Source organism: Canis lupus, chromosome 17 (assembly GCF_003254725.2).
Source record: "Canis lupus dingo isolate Sandy chromosome 17, ASM325472v2, whole genome shotgun sequence".
Lineage (NCBI taxonomy): Eukaryota > Metazoa > Chordata > Mammalia > Carnivora > Canidae > Canis > Canis lupus.
In genome coordinates, this window is record NC_064259.1 from 60,586,712 (window position 1) to 60,606,153 (window position 19,442).

General features: G+C 38.5%; 1 protein-coding gene across 2 annotated transcripts in view; it reads left to right on the forward strand.

Moving 5' to 3' along the window:
• SNX27 (sorting nexin 27) overlaps positions 1-19,442 on the forward strand; it is a 73,850-nt gene that overhangs the window by 14,025 nt on the left and 40,383 nt on the right. For both annotated transcript variants that reach the window (XM_025452992.3, XM_025452993.3), the window contains exon 2: positions 12,416-12,647. In XM_025452992.3, coding sequence (XP_025308777.1) covers positions 12,416-12,647 — 232 coding nt within the window. The remainder of the gene's footprint in view (positions 1-12,415; positions 12,648-19,442) is intronic.

Here is a 19,442-nt window from a genome sequence, read left to right on the forward strand (position 1 = left end):
AAAGTCCTAGTCTTTTGGTTTAGAATTTTAGTGTTTGACACCTGAGGTTAGACCCAGTTTGGTATACATTCTTTTGAGATTTCATTCTTGATTTTTTAAAATTTAAAACACTTAGTAGGTTTTTTGTTTTAGAGTAGTTTTAGGTTCACAGCAAAACTGAGAGAATATAGAGATTTCTGTATACCTCCTACCCCTACATATGCATAGCCTCCATTATAAACATCCCACTAGAGGGGTTCATTTGTTATAGTTGACGAACCTACATCGATTGAAACATCATTGTTACCTGGAGTCCATAGTTTACCTTAGGGTTCATTCTTGGTGTTGTATATTCTGTGGATTTGGACACATTTATAATGACATATATCTACCATTATAATATACAGGGTGGTTTCACTACCCTAAAAATCTCTGTGCTCTGCTTATTCATTCCTCTCTTCCCCTGAGGCCTGGTGACTACTGATCTTTACTATCTCTGTAGTTTTGCTGCTTCCAGAGTTTTTATATAGTTGGAGTCATACAGTATGCAACCTTTTTAGACTGTCTTCTTTCATTAATATTATACATTTAAGTTTACTTCATGTCTTTTCATGGCTTGATGGCTCATTTATTTCTAGTGCTGAATAATACTCCATTGTCTGGATGTACCACAGTTTATCCATTCCTCTAATGAAGAACATTTGGTTGTTTCCAAGTTATGGTAATTATGACTAAAGCTTCTATAAACATCTGTGTGCAGGTTTTTGTGTAGACATAAGTTTTCAACTCCCTTGGGTAATACCCAGGAGCATAATTGCTGGTTCAGATGGTAAGAGTAAGTTAGTTTTGTAAGAAACTGCCAGACTGTCTTCCGAAGTGGCTGTACCATTTTGTATCCCCACCAGCAATGAAGGAGCATTTCTGTTAATCCATGTTCTTGCCATCATTTTGGAGTTGTCAGTGGTCTGGATTTTGGTCATTCTGATAGGTGTGTAGTGGTATAAAATTCATTCTCTAAATTATAAAAGTATTGTAAATATGTAGGAGAAAATTTGGAGACTAAGGAAAAGAAACCCCCACTTTATCATCCTAACAAAACTACTTTGGGTATTTTGGCTGTTTTATTTATGCATTTTATATGAAGATGAAATCATACCATCATGTATAACCTGTAATCTAATTTTTAAAATTAATACTTTATTTTCCAGAACAGTTTGATTTACAAAAAAAATCAAACAGGTCCCATATATCCTTCTCCCACCTCTGCCATATAATTTCTCCTTTTGTGAACATCTTACATGAGTAAGTCCATTTGTTTAAGTTAACCAGTACCGACATGTTATTACTAACTTATGCCCATAATTTATTCACATTTCTTTGGTGTCTAGTCTAATGTCTCTCTGTTCCAGGATCCCATCCAGAATACCATAGTACATTTACTTGTCATGTCTTTTTAGACTTGTTTTGACTGTGACAATTTCTCAGTGTGTTTTTGATGACTGACAGTCTTGAGGAGTATTGGTCAGGTGTACTATAGGATGCCTGACTATTGGATTTGTCTGATTTTTTTTTTTTTCACAATTAGACTGAGGGGTTTTTTTTTTGGGGGGGGGAAGGAATATTACAGAGTTGAAGTACCATTTTCATTAGTTCATACTATCATGATTTGTGATGCTGATCGTCTGACTGGTTTCTTTTTTTTTTTTTTTTTTTTTTTTAAATTTTTATTTATTTATGATAGTCACAGAGAGAGAGAGAGAGAGAGGCAGAGACACAGGCCGAGGGAGAAACAGGCTCCATGCACCGGGAGCCCGATGTGGGATTCGATCCCGGGTCTCCAGGATCGCGCCCTGGGCCAAAGGCAGGCGCCAAACCGCTGCGCCACCCAGGGATCCCCGTCTGACTGGTTTCTACACTGCAAAGTTATTCTCATCCCCTCTGCCCTACTGTACCCTTTGGACAAGAGTCACGCTTTGTACAGCCTACACTTGAGGAGTGGGGAGTTATGCTCCCCTATTCTAGAGTGTAGTACCTGTATAATTTATTTAGAATTGTTCTGTGTAGGAGAAGGATGTGTCTTCTCGCCTATGTATTAATTTTTTCAGTCATTTATATCATTATGGGTTCATGGATACTTATTTTATAATATGGGCTATATAATCTGATATTGCTTTATTTTATTGCTCTAGTTGTTCCAGCTTTGTCCATTGGTAGCTCCTTTCAGTTGGCCCCTGTGCATTTTTGCCACAACCCCCATTAATGTTTTGTTTTGTTTTTGAGTACTTATTTACTCTGTGGCACTACAAAAGGCTCCAGGCTCATCTTGTATATTTTCTTCCCTAGTCCCAGAATCAACCATTTCTCCAAAGGGTCCTAGTTCTTTTTATTGGGGAATGGTATTAGAAACCAAGATCTGGGCACTAGGTGTGGTGGTTGCTGCTAGGGGATAACTTCTTTCAGGTCCTCTCAGCTGACAGCAAAAAATATATGTGTATATATTAACCCCTGTATATCACATATCTATAAATATTTCTATATGTAACCTTCTGTATCTATATTAAGTTAAACATGACTTCTAATTCCATTACCATATGGATCTTTTTGTCACTCTCCCTTGTAGACCTGTACCAATTCAACAGTTAGAAATTTGGCTCCCCACATTCACCATTCATTTACCTAATTGTTCAATTCCAGTATACATGTATAGCAATTGTTAATATGTACCCTGGGGAAGCAATTTTATCGACTAGAGAATAGTACTTCTGTGCAATCCCTTCATTCCAGTTACTTAGGTCTGTACCTACCTCCATCAATGAGGTTGTTTGAAATACGTTTGAAATACAGTTAGATTCTTTTTTACAGTCTGGGATTCTCTCAACCTCCTAGCTGATTTTTTAAAAATTTGCGTACATTAAGGTTTACTCTTTGTGTTGTAAAGTTCTGTAAGTTTTGAGAAATGCATTATGTCGTGTTTGTGCTGTTACACTGTCATACAAAATAGTTCACTGTCCTAAAAATCCCCTGTGCTTCACTTATTCATCTTCCCCCTCCCTGGCAACACAGTGATCTTCGTGTTTTCCAGAATGTCTTATAACTGGAATCATACTATATAGCCTTTCCAGATTATCTTCTTTCCCTTAGCAATATGCATTTAAGGTCTCTCTCCTTATACCATATCTTTCTGTGACTAGATAACTTATTTCTTTTTATAACTGAATAATATTCCATTGTCTGGATGTACCACAGTTTTGTTTATCCATTCACTTATAAAGTAAATCCATTCACTTATGGTTGCTTTCAGTTTTTGGCAATTATGAATAAAGGTGGTATAAATACTTACGTGCAGGTTTTTGTGTAAATATAAGCTTTCAAGTCAATTGAGTGAATACCTAGTAGTATGATAGCTGGATCTTGTGGTTGAGACTATGTTTAGCTTTTTAAGAAACTGTCAATTTGTTTTCCAGAATGGCCATACCATTTTGCATTCCCACCAACAGTGAATGAGTTGCTCTTGTTCCACATCCTCATTAGTATTTGGTGTCCTTAAATCTTTTTTATTGTAGCTATTCAAATAGGTGTGTAGTGGTATCTTGTTTTGATTTGCAATTCTCTAATGATGAATGAAGTTCAATAACTTTTCATATTCTTATTTGCCATCTATGTATCTTCGTTGGTGAGGTGTGTCTGTTCATATCTTTTGTCCAGTTTGTAGTTGGGTTGTTTTTTTTAATTGTTGAGTTTTAAGAGTTCTTTCTGTATTTTGGATACAAGTCCTTTATCAAATATGCATTTTCCATGTTTTTCCCCAGGCTGTGGCTTTTCATTCTCCTAACAGTATCTGTCACAGAGCAAAAGTGTTTAATTTTTTTAAAAGATTTATTTATTTATTCATGAGAGACACACACAGAGGCAGAGATACAGGCAGAGGAGAAGCCGGCTCCTCACAGGGAGCCTGATGTGGGACTCAATCCTGGATCTTGGGATCACGCCCTGAGCTGAAGCCAGAGGCTCAACCGCTGAGCCACCAGGCGTCCCAAGTTTTTAATTTTAATGAAGTTCAACATAGCAATTTTCTTTTTCATAGATCATGTTATTGTTGTTGTATATAAAATCTCTTTGCCATACCCTAGATATTCTCCTTGTTACCTTTTAGAAGTTGCATTTTATAATCTTTTTTTTTTTAAGATTTTTTAAAGATTTTATTTATTTATTCATAGAGACAGAGAGAGAGGCAGAGACACAGGCAGAGGGAGAAGCAGGCATCATACAGAGAGCCTGATGTGGGACTCGATCCAGGGTCTCCAGGATCATGCCCTGGGCTGCAGGCGGCGCTAAACCACTGCGCCACTGGGGCTGCCCATCTACTTTTTAAAACAATTTTTATTTATTTATTCATGAGAGATACAGGCAGAGGGAGAAGCAGGCTCCATGCAGGGAGCCCGATGCAGGACTCGATCCCAGGACTCCAGGATCATGCCCTGGGCTGAAGGCAGGCGCTAAACCGCTGAGCCACCCAGGGATCCCCTATAATCCACTTTTTAAAAAATATTTTATTTATTTGACACAGAGTGATAGAGCAGCATCAGAGGGAGAGGAAGGAGAAGCAGGCTCCCTGCTGAGCAGGAATCCTGATGCCGGGCTCAATCCTGGAACCCTGGGGCCCTGGGACCCTGGGAGCATGGCCTGAGCTGAAGGCAGATAGTTAACCACTGAACTACTACTATAATCTGTTTTTAGCATAATATTGGCTCAAACATATTTCTAGATTATTTTCTTCATTTCTGTAATTTTAAGTGATTGCTTTATGGTTCATTTGTGCTATAATTTTCTTAACCATTCATCCCTCTATTATTGACTTTTTATTAGAACAGAAATTTGGAAACAGTCCAACTTTTCTTTGTTGAGTATTACTTCATTCTTTCAACATATATTTGAGAGTGGTCTACATGCCAAGGTAAAGTTCTTGCCCTCTTAGAGCTCCTATTTTGATGTTTTCCTTAAGATAAATTTTTAGTAATGCCATTTTAGTTGAAAAGATAAGAACATCTTTATGACTTCAGATGCATATAACCAGTAAAATTGCTTTCCAGAAGAATTTTACCTATTTATGTAGTTATTGTTTCATTTTCCATGTAAGTTAACAGTAAAAGTACTGAGATAATCGTTTTGAACTTTTTAAGTTGTTGATAAGATTTGCTGTTGATTAGAAAAAGCTCAAACATTTTAGAAACCTTTGGCCATTTACATTCTCTTTTCCCATCAATAAATTGTTTTAAAATGTAGGATGCAAAATGTTATTATTTTTGAAACAGATTCCAAAAAATTTCTTTAGTGGTCCAGAATAGTAATTTTGCATAGACATATCCAAGCTTCACTTCTTGTGACTATGTTCATGGCATATGCGCTTGTTTGAATATCTTATCCCAAGAGTTAAGGGCAAAGTACAGCATGATTGCTAAGACAATTAGTCAATAAAAATATTCTCTGACTTTATTGTTTGCCTAAGTAATATAGCAAGGAGGCCGACTTAGTTGAAAAGGAGCCAATCTAAGCCAGTCAGATGACTTAACTGCAAAATTGGAAAGGACAGATTTTCACATTTCAGTAGAGTAGTTCCTTATTTTTATATGGTCTAGTGTCTAGTATTGCTGTGTACCCACTAAGTGACAATGAACCAGTGAAAAGTCAAAGGAAATGTCACTCTTCTGATGTGTCAGGAGTCTATTTTTCTCCAACTTGTGAGTCTTCACCCAATTTCCAAAAAGATATATTGTGGAGAAAGTAGGGAGGTTATTTAAAAAGCTTTGTGTAATTGAAGATATAACAGGTATGTAAAATTTTTAAGAATTACCCATAGTTCTAGTCACTCTAACTCAACTATTTTCTTATTTTACACATTGTACCTTTTCTTGGGCAAAAATATATTACATGCTTATAATCACTATAGACAATATTTTGCATTTAACATAATGTAAGGATTTTTCCATGTTATATTGCACATAGTCTTTATAGATATTTTTTAAGAATAACTGGTCAAGGGTGCCTGGGTAGCTTAGTCAGTTAAATGACTGACTCAGGGCTCAGGTTGTGATCTCAGGGTTATGAGATTGAGCTTGCACCAAGTGCAGAGTATGCTAGAGATTCTCTCTCCCTTTCCCTCCCACTCTGTTCTACCCCATGCTCGCATGTTCTCTCTCAATAAATAAATAAAATCTTAAAAAAAAAATAAACAAAATAAAAAGCCAGAAAAAGAATTGTATGGTCCATTTGCTTGATGTACTTCAGTGTCTTTATTCAGAGTAATCTAAAGTAGTAGAGGGATTATGATGGACGACTGTTTCACATTTATAAATGAGGATATTGTAGAATAATTTTTAATTTTTTAAGATTATATTTGTTAAGTAATCTCTATACCCAGTGTGGAGCTTGAACTCACGACCCTGAGATCAAGAATTACATGCTTTAAAAAAAAAAAAAAATCACATGCTTAAAGATTTTATTTATTTAAGGATTTTATTTTTAAGTAATCTGTACACCCAGTGTGGAGCTTGAACTCACAACCGTGATATCAAGAGTCGCTTGAGGCACCTCGATGGCTCAGTTAAGCGTCTTTTGGGTTCCCTGCTCAGCAAGGAGCCTGCTTCTCCCTCTTCCCCAGCTTGTGTTTGTTCTCTCTCACTCTCTCTCAAATAAGTAAATCTTGAAGAAAAAAAAAAGTGTCATATGCCCCACCGACTGAGCCAGCCAGGTGCTCCAGTAATTTTTATTTTTATATCTACTTCATTGAGGTTTAATTTACATACAGTCAGATGCACACATCTTGAATGCAGAGTTTGAGTTTTGACAAAGGTATAGACCCATTTAACCACCACCCAATCAAGATATAGAACTCTTCTATAGTTTTTGAAAGCTTCCTTGTGTTCTTTTGCATTCAGTATTTACCCGTCTCCCAGACAGCCACTGATTTGATTTTTACCACTGTAGAATAGTTTTGCCTATTCTGGAACTTCAAATAAGTGGAATCAAATAAATCAGACCCTTTTCTGTCTCGCTTCTTTTGCTCAGTTTTTGAGATTCATCCAGGTTGTTGTGGATACCAGTAGTTGGTCCTTTTTATTGCTGAGTAATAGTCCATTGCATAAATATGTCACAATTTTTTTTAATCTGTTCACCTATTGAGAGATATTGGGCTATTTTCAGTTTTGGACTTTTATGAATAAAGCCTCAGTGAATACTCAACTGCAATTGTTTGTGTGGATATGTTTTCACTTCTCTTGGATAAATACCTAGGAATGGCATTATTAGGTCATATAGTAAATATGTGTTTAATTTTATAAGAAATTGCCAGATTGTTTTTGCTTTATGCTCCCATCAGCAATGTATGAGAATTCCAGTTCTTCCACATCTTTGGCAAAACTTGATTTTGTCCTCTTTTTTTATTTTAGCCATTCTTGTGGGCATGTAGCCACAGTGTTTTAATCTACATAATTGAAAACAAATCATATTGTTTGCATTTATAGGAATTTATTGTCTATTTTTTTAATGGACTGCCTTTGAGGGACTAATTGCCCTTTAATTTACTTTCTTTGGAACACCTGGGGTGGCTCAGCGGTTGAGCATCTGCTCTTAGCTCAGGGTGTGATCCTGGTCCAGGGATCAAGTCCCCGCATTGTCTCTGCCTCTGTCTGTGTCTCTCATGAATAAATAAATCTTTTTAAAAAATTTACTTTCTTGAATGTCACAGGGGGTCAAGATAATATTCTGCTTACTATCCAGAATGGCTCCTTGCTGTGGTACATTAAGTGATTAGCTCTGTCATATTTCCATCCATAGTTTTAGTGTATACAGCTTCCTTCACAGTATACAAATCCTGACTATTTAGAACTTTTTTTCCCCTGCATTTTGGGGTGTTTATATTAGCTTTACAATTTCCCCAGCTGGCTAACTTTTAGTTGAGTAAAAGTCTTAATCTAAAGTCACTCCCATTAGCTAGCTAAAGGCCCCTGATTGGGCCAGATTTTGGTCTTATGTAAAAAATGAGAATTTTATTAAAATTATTAGGTATATTTTTATAATGCTGAAGACACAAAGAAAATTTTGGGTATCATCTACTTACAGAAACAAGATTTTTGGTTTTGCAGCACCTGGGTGGCTCAGCAGTCGAGCATCTGCCTTTAGCTCAGGTAGTGATCCCGCAGTCCCGAGTTTGAGTCCCACATTGGGCTCTCTGCCCAGAGCCTGCTTCTCCCTCTGTCTGTGTGTCTCTGCCTCTCTCTTTGTGTTTCTCATGAATAAATAAGCAAATCTTAAAAAAATTTTTGGGGAGTCTTATTTGTGGATTGTTGGGAGTTTTTTTACTAGCCTTCTTTTTTTCCCTCACATTTTATTATGAAAAATTTCAAACAGAAAAGTTGAAGGAAATGCACAGTGAATACTTGCATAACTACCACCTAGATTTTATAATTAACATTTTGCTGTTTTTGCTTAATCACATATTTGCTGAAAATGTTTTGATAGTGTGTTTAAACCATGCCCTTTCTTTATGGAAGAATATAAATGAGTAGGACCCATTGGGCAGTAGTTACTTTTTGTGTGGTGTATGGTTAGCTGATTCTCTGATGCAGTGGTCTTATAAAGGTGATTCCCTTCTTGTAATGGATCAGCATAAGTTGAGAGCTCAATCATTTCCTTTAAAAAAAAACAAAAAAAACATTTTATTTATTTATTCATGAGAGGCAGAGACATTGGCAGAGACAAAGGCAGAGGGAGAAGCAGGCTCCATGAAGGAAGCCCAATGTGGGACTCGATTCCGGAACTCCAGGATCACGCCCTGAGACAAAGGCAGACGCTCAACTGCTGAACCACCCAGGCGTTCCTCAATCATTTATTTTCAAATGAATTCCAGCTAGATTATATTACAAAAACAGAAGAAAGGCAAAGGAGGTTGGTGGTAGAAAGGATTTGTGTCATCATGAGGCCAACATACTACTAACCTGCTTGCTCAACTGATATATGAGTAACTATCATTTATTGAGTGGTTACCTTCTTCTAGAGCTTTATCACATTTTAGTTCTCATTCTGTTAGTCATAGGTATTATTAGCACCATTTTATGGATTGGGAAACTATGTTAGTGAGATTGAATAATATCTGTTAAATGGCACAAGTGATACTCAAACCCAAGCCTGTCTAAAACCTGTGCTTTGAACCAGAAGTCTACTGCTGAAAGTTCCCTTTATTGCAGAACTTACAGTTTACATTTATGTCTTTAGAATTGTCCAAATTGGACCACACTTAATTTGAGCTTGGTATAGTGGCATTCTTGTGGAAAAGATATCACAGAAACATTTTTATGATTGTGAAGGCCTCTTAATTCTTGAGGAGGGAGGACCTTTTTTGAAACTAGACGTCCTGGGGTTTTTACTGACCTCATTTCATTCTCTGAAGAATGAAGGCATTTCTAGCCTTCTGTGAAATTGTGGAATGTATAGCATTCCTTCTGTAGTTGAACCATATAAACATTAGCAAATGTGCTTAGAATGTGACACTGGTAGTTACCTTTCTCTCTCTCTCTTTCTCTTTCTTTTCCCGTTTATAAAGAGGTTCTTGGGATGATAGCCTATTTGAAGCTTGGTCTTACTGATAAAGAAGTGAAACTAAGCAAGCTCCCTTGCTCCCTGGCTCTTGGAATAAGACTCACTTAAGTTTCTCTGATGACTTTCACGGCTTGTTTTTGTGACTTTAAGAACAGTGTATTTTTCTAACTTAAGTGAATGGGTGAAGGAAATGTGCATTGAAAGCAGTAGTTCTTCACCTTTCTGGAGGTTATATGCCCTCTTTTGAAGTCAGTGGAAACTGTGGACCCCATCCTCAGGGGAAAAAATATGTATATGCACAAATACAGTTTTACATACAAATGCTATAGGTGTTCACCAACCCCTGACCTATTGACAGAGTACCCAGATTAAAGATCCTTTAAAGGGAAAAATTGGGGAGCTGGAAATGAAGATTTGAGCATAGTTAAACTTTTTTTCATAAATGTGCATCTCATAAAATTAATTGTACTAACATAAAAATCTTGTTTTAGTATCCAAGATGTTCAGTTTCTTTTTTTTTTTTTTTTAAGATTTTATTCATTTATTCATTGAAGACACACAGAGAGAGGCAGAGACACAGGCAGAGAGAGAAGCAGGCTCCATGTAGGGAGCCTGATGCGGGACTTGATCCTGGGACTCCAGGACCACGCCCTAGGCGGAAGGCAGGTGCTAAACCACTGAGCCACCCAGAGATCCCCTGATGTTCAGTTTCTAAAGCGAGTTTTCCCCGCTTTGTTGAAAAAATACTGAAGATATTCATGTGTAAGCTAAGATTTTTAGGGTTGGACGAAGTTCTCTGTGTTGATTTCTAATTTTTGCTTTTTCAATTTATTACTTCTACCAGCAAAATATTTTCTCAGAACTAATAAGGCTAAAGATTTAGATGAAATCCTTTGGCAATCCCCAACTTCAAGTTTCCATTTCTTCTTCAGCTAACATTTCTTCAACAGCTTCACAGTACTTCCTTATACCTTCTGATGTAAATGTTCAGGTATTGTTCCCAGCGAGTTAACATGTTTCATTACATTAATCCTCACAGCAGTCCTTGTAGGGGCTTATTATTGTCCCCATATTACAAATGCAGAAAACAATTATAAGAAATTTTATTTTATTTTTTAAGATTTTATTTACTTATTCATAGACAGAGAGAGGCAGAGACACAGGCAGAGGGAGAAGCAGGCTCCATGCAGGGAGCCCGATGTGGGACTTGATCCCGGGGCTCAAGGATCACACCCCAGGCTGCATGCAGCGCCAAACCGCTGTGCCACTGGGGCTGCCCTATAAGAAATTTTAAATGACTTAGTGAAGACCAGTGCCTGTTCTAAAGGCAAGGCCAGGATTTGAACCCATAGCTTCAAAGCCCATTTTCTCTCTCTTATCATCTGGCTCTGTGATCAGAGTTGACCATTTTTTTCTGATTTCTAGTTTGACCTGATACAAATTTTAAATATTCAAATTTCCATCAGTGGAAGGGGTGCTTTTATTTTCTTCTATAGCTAGCCAATTGTAAAATTACTGAATATTTTTGTGTTAGACTTTAGGTTGTGAAATGTCTAGAGTGCTGAATTTATTGATTAGATTGTTAAACCCAAGTAGAAAGAGGCTTAGCTGAGTGATCTCCTGCCTGTTCTGTTTATATAAATGGATGTTTCAGATACCAGAGTCTGATAGAGACAATTCTAGTGACTGAAAAGTCTGTGGAAAACTTGTTACTAAATTTAGCATCATTTTCAGGAAGGAAAAATCCTAATGGTTTGGAACTGAAAAGAGCTTAACTCTAAAGGGTAGATAAGCTTTTATCAAATTGACTAAAGGCCAGGTGTATGTTTCCTAACTCTCATGGGATAGCCATGGAGGGAACCTGCAGGCCAGGTAGCTGCCTAGTGGTTTTTGCTGAGACAGCAGGAAGGGGCAGCATTATAGGAAAGTAGTTCAGTTTGCTAAGTGAGTTTTGTGAGACTCAGCATCTTTCTTGACAGAATTACCTTTCTTAAACCTTGTACTTTTCCTAGTTGCTGCCTTTTATCCAGTGAAACAGGGAAGACAATGAGTAGGTTGATTTACTATATAATTTAAGATGTAGATTTTTTTTGGTTTAAACTGATGACACAGGGCTTTAAGTGAGATAGCACAGAGGCGAAAGAAGAGTAGGTAAAATGCTGAGAGATGTGATTGAGAGGACAAAGGAAGTTGATTCAGATAATGACATTTCAAAATTGCCTTTTTAAAAACCAAGTGATAGAAGAAATTGTGTGTATGAAGATAGATAACATTTAACTCCCAAGGTGATGAGACTTGGTATGAAGGTAAATTAAGTTGACTGATTTGGAGATAGACAGGGTGAAATCAGATCTAAATATAAGAATGATCTTAAGTCATACTTTTTGAGTCTTTACAGATTATAGGAATGCATTTTGTAAAAAATTTCTTCTAACAGAAATTTCAGGAGGTTTAAAAAGAACTTAAGTACAGTTCAAATAGCAGCATTGTTAAAAGCCACTTTGTGTTGTATACATGCTTGGTTAGGATGAGGAAATTAGCTTTGAAAGCTTTGTTTCCTCTGCAGCTTCACCATGTGCTTTCCTGAAGCTATGTGTGGGATTCTAGCATAGAGGAAGGGCAGGTCCTCTCACCTGTTTCCATTTTTTCTTCCTGCCATAAATTCACAGACACTTTTTTACATTATGATCTATAAAAATATAAACAGCTTTTGTGGAACCAAATTAATCTTGATTTTATAGTTCATATTGTGTGACACTAGAGTGGGGGCAGGAGGGTGGAGATATAAGGTGTTTGGACCCTTCTGGTTTATGGGATTGTTTTTTTCCCTTTTTCCCCTTAGGAACGGCGTGAATGTTGAGGGGGCGACACACAAGCAGGTGGTGGACCTGATCCGAGCAGGCGAGAAGGAATTGATCTTGACAGTGTTATCTGTACCTCCACATGAGGCAGATAACCTAGATCCCAGTGACGACTCGTTGGGACAATCATTTTATGATTACACAGAAAAGCAAGCAGTGCCCATATCGGTCCCCACATACAAACATGTGGAGCAGAATGGTGAGAAGTTTGTGGTGAGTGTCAGCCCAACTCAATCCTCAAAACATTGAGCTTTTATTCCCCCCCCCCACCCAGTCTTGTCATTTATAATATATATTAGAGTGCTAAAAGTAATCACCACAACCTAGGTCAGCTCATCTACCAGGAAGGTGGGTTCACACATAAATAAAAGACACTGACCATGATGTTTTGCAAGGGGTAAAGTACACTAATGGAAACAATTTCTATTTCTGCTTAAATATAAATTCGTTTTCTTTCCAGACAGTTTTATGTTTGCATTCTGGTCTTTTGTAAACGTGCAAGTTGGTTTTGTTTGTTTTTATTTGATCACCATATCTATTTGCTAATAGCAGTCTCTCGCTTACTGTTGACTCTCTAGAGCTATAGAGCTAGTTTTAAAAGATGGTGTCTCCCAAAACATTTGGGTAATATGGAGTTTGTCCACATCAGAATCTACAGGTGCCCTACACTCCTCTCCACCACATCTTGTTCTTTTTCATTTTCTTTCAAGATACCTGTGTGAATGATTAATTTGAGTTTTCCCCAAGCTCCTCATTATACTCTGAATACAGTTCACATGAACTATTCTATATATTTCCAACCTGTTGCTATTGTAGATATGCAGGAAAGTCCACCCTGAGTTCTGGGTGATATGTGCCAGCCCCTTTTTTGAGTGCCTTTGCTTGTTCCTCAAAACCTAATAGCTGCTGGTAACCTACTCTACTTACTTTTTCCCTTTCTCTCTCTCTTTTTAAACTTTTTCTCTTAACTGAAGTATGCTTTATTTGCCTTTGATTATTTGAGGATTGTTGATATAATGAGAAATTCATTATTCTTTGTAGACAGTGCAGTGAGTTCTGTTGGATATTGGCAGACAGACTACATGTGTTTCAAGCTGAACTACTGATTGAAGTTGCAGTCTTGGAAACTGAGATTTGTTTCCCATATAGGAATGAGCCACAGGACATTTATGGTAAATTCTTAGTGGGGAGATGAGAAAAGCGAGCAAAGAAGCCAGAAAAGTTCAGAAGGATGTAAAAATGTTCGACTGCATTCGTAATTTAGCTGGTGATGATAGCATGTAGCACAGTGTTCTCCAGCTTAGTCTATGGATTCCCAAAGCCATTTACCCAAAGTTTAGAGTTTTGTGTTTTGGAGGTGCTATGTTTTGAACCATAAGGCATGTAAAACATAGAAACCAAGGTCAGCTCCTAAAAGTAGAACAGATTAGATGCTGAGACCTTGGGAATGTATGTAGACTTGAGAAAAGGAATGAATTATCCCTTTTAAGAAAATCAACGTTATTGAGCATAATGTATCTGCATTAACATTCACCTACATAGGGGATCCCTGGGTGGCACAGCGGTTTGGCGCCTGCCTTTGGCCCGGGGCGCGATCCTGGGGACCCGGGATCGAATCCCACGTCGGGCTCCCTACATGGAGCCTGCTTCTCCCTCTGCCTGTGTCTCTGCCTCTCTGTCTCTCTCTGTGTGACTATCATGAATAAATAAAATCCTTAAAAAAAAAAACAAAAAAGGGATCCCTGGGTGGCGCAGCGGTTTAGCGCCTGCCTTTGGCCCAGGGCATGATCCTGGAGACCCGGGATCGAGTCCCACGTCGGGCTCCCGGTGCATGGAGCCTGCTTCTCCCTCTGCCTGTGTCTCTGCCTTTCTCTCTTTCTCTCTCTCTCTGTGTGACTGTAATAAATAAATTTAAAAAAAAAAATTAAAAAAAAAAAACCTTCACTTACATTAAATGTCCAGTTTCATGAATTTGGGTAAATGTACGTAGCTTTATTTTACTTTCTTTTTTTAAAGATTTTATTTATTTATTCACGAGAGACATACAGAGACAGGCAGAGACTCAGGCAGAGGCAGAGGGAGAAGCAGGCCCCACACAGGGAGCCCGATGCGGGACTCGATCCCAGGTCCCCAGGATCATGCCCTGGGCTGAAGGCAGACACTCAACTGCTGAGCCACCCAGGCGTCCCTGTACATAGTTTTTAATCACCATCACCACAATCCAGATACAGAATATTTTCACCACCACAGGAAGTTCCCTCTTGACCTTTTGCAGTCAGTCCTCTCCCCATAATACTACCCCTATTGACCGCTATCAGGTTCCTGTTAGTATATTTTGCCTTTTCTAGAATGTTAGATCAACAGAATCACATAAGTGGTTTTTGGTGTCTGGCTTTGTTCATTTAGTGTAGTCTTTTTAAGGTTGATACGTGTTGCGTATATCAGTAGTTTGTTCCTTTAATTGCAGTTAATTTTTAATTGGATAAACTTTACTGCAATTTATTTATCCAGTGACTTGTTGATGCATGTTTTGGTTGTTTCCAGTTTTATTATGACTGAAGGTGACATGAAATAACATTAATATATGGGGCTTTATGTAGATGTATGTTTTCATTTCTCTTGCATAGCTAGAAGTGGAATTGCAGGATCCTATGACACATGAAACTTTAACCTTATAAATAACAAATTGTCAAACTTTTCCAAAGAGGCTTTACGATCTTAACATTCTCATCTGCAGTGGAGTTCCAGTTGGAGTTCCAGTTGTTCCATAACCTCTTCAACACTTGGTAATATCAGTTTTTTAAATTCTAAGCATTCTAGTGGTATCTCTTTCTAGTTTGTTTTTTTTTTAAGATTTTATTTATTCATGAAAGTCACAGAGAGAGAGAGAGAGAGAGGCAGAGGCACAGGCAGAGGGACAAGCAGGCTCCCCACAGGGAGCCCAATGCGGAACTCGATCCAGGACCCTGGAATCGTGACCTGAGCCAAAGGCAGATGCCCAACCACTGAGCCACCCAGGCATCCCCCTCTTTCTAGTTTTAATTTGCATTTGCCTAATGACTCATGATGATGAGTTGTTTTTTTTTTTTTTTAAGATTTTATTTATTTATTTATTTGAGAGAGAGAGAGGGAAAGAGCACAAGTGGTGGGAAGAGGCAGAGGAAGAGGGAGATAAGCAGACTCTGTACTGAGGAGGGAGCCTGACTTGGGGCTCCATCCCATGACCCCAGGATCATGACCTGACCAGAAGGCAGATGCTTAATAGAATCAGCCACCGAGGCACCCCAGAGTTTATTTTCATGTACTTAGTAGCCATCCTTATATTTTCATTGGTTGAAGAGTTCAACTTTTTTTTCCCATTTTAATTAATTTTTTTTTTTAATTTTTATTTATTTATGATAGTCACAGAGAGAGAGAGAGAGAGAGAGGCAGAGACACAGGCAGAGGGAGAAGCAGGTTCCATGCACCAGGAGCCCGACGTGGGATTGGATCCCGGGTCTCCAGGATCGCGCCCTGGGCCAAAGGCAGGCGCCAAACCGCTGTGCCACCCAGGGATCCCCTCGTTTTAATTAATTTTAATTAATTTATTTTTAAAGCTCCTATCTATTTATTCATGAGAGACAAAGAAAGGCAGAGGCACAGGCAGAGGGAGAAGCAGGCTCCATGCAGGGAGCCCGGTGTGAGACCTGATCCTGCAACTCTGGGATCACGGCCTGAGCTGAAGGCAGACACTCAACCACTAAGTCACCCAGGGGGATCCCTGGGTGGCGCAGCGGTTTGGCGCCTGCCTTTGGCCCAGGGCATGATCCTGGAGACCCAGGATCGAATCCCACATCAGGCTCCCAGTGCATGGAGCCTGCTTCTCCCTCTGCCTATGTCTCTGCCTGTCTCTCTCTCTCTATGACTATCATAAATAAATAAAAATTATTAAAAAAAAAAAAAAACTAAGTCACCCAGGCATCCCTTTATCCCATTAAAAAAAAAAAAAAGATTTTATTTATTTGAGAGACAGAGTGAAAGAATGAGTGGGGGGAAGGGCAGGGGAAAAGGGAGAAGTGGACTCCCCACTGAGTGTGGAACTGATGGCAGGGCTTGATCCCAGGACCCTGAAAACATGAACTGAGCTGAAGTCAGACGATTCATCTCTTAACCATCTGAGCCACACAGGTGCCCCTCCCAGTTTAAAATTTAAATTGTTTATCTTCTTATTTTGTTGTTAAGAGTTCTTTATATATTTGGAGTCTTTTTTTTTTTTCTTTAAGATTTTATTTATTTACTCAGAGACACAGAGAAAGAGGCAGAGACCCAGGCAGAGGGAGAAACAGTCTCCATGCAGGAAGCCTGATGTGGGACTCGATCCTGGGATCCTGGGATCACACCCTGAGCTAAAGGCAGACACTCAACCACTGAGCCACCCAGGCGTCTCTGGAGTCCTTTATCAGAGAGATATTCTTTATTTACTCATGAGACACACAGAGAGAGGCAGAGACACAGGCAAAGGGAGAAGCAGGCTCCATGCAGGAAGCCTGATGTGGGATTCGATCCCAGTACTCCAGGATCACGCCCTCAGCTGAAGGCAGACGCTCAACCACTGAACCACTCAGGCATCCCCTTTTTATTTTCTGTTTAGCAGTATCTTTCAAAGAACAGAAATTTTAAATTTTGATGAAGTCCAGTTTGTCTGTTTTGTTCATTTATGGATAATTCATGTTCCAAGACATCTGTCTAACCCAGGGACACTATCTTGTAAAAGTTTTATAGTTTTTTTTTTTTTTTTTTTAAGATTTCATTTATTTATTCATGAGAGACACAGAGAAAGAGGCAGAGACACAGGCAGAGGGAAAAGCCAGCTCCCCTAGGGGAGCCCGATGTGGCACTCAATCCCAGGACTCAGGGATCACGCCCTGAGCCAAAGGCAGATGCTCAGCCACTGAGCCAACCAGACATCCCAAAAGTTTTATAGTTTTATTTTTGTTTTTGTAATAGCTTTACTGAGGTGTGATACATACTAGCAATTGTATACCTTGAGTGTATATAATTCAGTGGTTCTCCCTTTGTTAGAGTAGTGCAGCCATTTACCATAGTCAATTTTAGAACATTTTCATCACCTCAAAAAGAAACACTATACTTTTTAGCCACAATCCTCCAAACCTCCCATCTGCTCCCTATAAATCTTTCTGTCTCTATAGATCTGCTTATTCTGGACATTCCATGTAATGAAATCATTTGTGTTCTCAGAGTTTATCCATGTTGTAGGATGTATCAGCCAAGTAACATTCCATTCTCTGGACATACCACATTTAATTTATCTCCAGTTGATGAACAGTTATTTCTACTTTTTGACTGTTATGAATAATGCTGTTTGGAGTATATGTATACAATTTTTTATGTGGATACATGTTTTCATTTCTCTTGTATATTACATAGAAGTGAAATTACTGGGTCATATGGTAACTCTTATGTTTTAACCTTCTGAGGAAATGGCAAACTGTTCTCCAAGAAGTGGCTCCGTCAGAGTTTTCACTATTATGTTTAGGTCTGAGGTCCATTCAGAGTTGATTCTTGTATCAATACTGTATGGTATATAAGTGTTAAAATTTTTTTCCCCCATATAGATATCTAGCTGTTTCAGCAACTTTTGCTGAAAAAAGAATATCCTTTCCTCATTGAAATACCTTGGCTTTATTGTTGAAAATCAGTTGAACATATATATATATATAGTTCTATTTCTGTATTCTGTTCCAGTGGTTATATCTGAACTTTCTTTTTTTTAAGATTTTATTTATTTATTCATGAGAGACACAGAGAGGCAGAGACACAGGCAGAGGGAGAACAGGCTCCATGCAGGGAGCCGATGTGGGACTCGATCTCCGGACTCAAGGATCACGCCCTGAGCCGAAGGCAGACATTCAACTGCTGAGCCACCCAGGCGTCTCTATATGTGAACATTTCAATGTTTATGTTATTTTGAGATTGTCCTTTGTTTAGTGTCTTTTCCCTTAAAAATGAGTAATAGCCTCCTGGTTCTTTGTACAGAGAGTAACTTTGGATTGTATCTTGGATATTGTGAATGTTGCATTGTGTAGGCCCAGAGTTCTATGATGGTCCCCTGGGAAATGTTGATGTTTTATTTTACCTGGTGATTAACTGTAAGCTATGCCCCTAGTTCAATTCTTTCAGACTTTTCTGTGCTAGTTTAAGTCAATTCTGCATGTGTATTATTCAGAGAGAGATCAGTGTGAGAAGGATGTGGTGTTCATTCACAAAATTAAGGCATCCTTTTCTCTGTTTCTCTCCTCTGGAATACCCTATTCATTCTGGTGGCAGTTACAGTTGCCTAGAATCTTTTCTCTCTTCCCTTCAGTCAACAAATGTCAGAATTTCTGCTGGAATTTAGGTTTCCGAACTTAGGTTACTTTGTGACTGCTGCCTACTATCAGGACAAAGGCCCTGAAAACAGGAACTCCCCCCACCCCACCCAGCCCCGTGGGGGTCTCCAACCCTCTGCAGCCTGCCTGCATTTAAGTGTAGTATTCAGAATTCTTAAGTAATTGATTTTGCATTTTGTCCAGAGTTTATAGTTACTGTTACTGGAAGGTTGTTCTGTAGAGGACTCTTCAGTTCTATCAATGTTTTTTGTTTTGTTTTGTTTTGTTTTAATGTATAAGAAACTTGCCTTCTTGATGAATTGGCCCCTTTAATGTTACAAAACATCTCTTTAGCTTTTGTAATACTCTTTGTTCTGAAATCTCTCTGATATTATCATATAGCCACTAACCTCACCTTTTTCTTTTTTTTTTTTTAATTTATTCAGGAGCAGCCCTGGTGGCTTAGCGGTTTAGCGCCGTCTTCAGCCCAGGGTGTGATCCTGGAGACCTGGGATAGAGTCCCACGTCAGGCTCCCAGCCTGCTTCTCCCTCTGCCTGTCTCTCTCTCTGTGTGTCTCTAACAAAAAACAACAACAACAACAACAACAACAACAAAATTCATCTGAGAGAGAAATAGCAT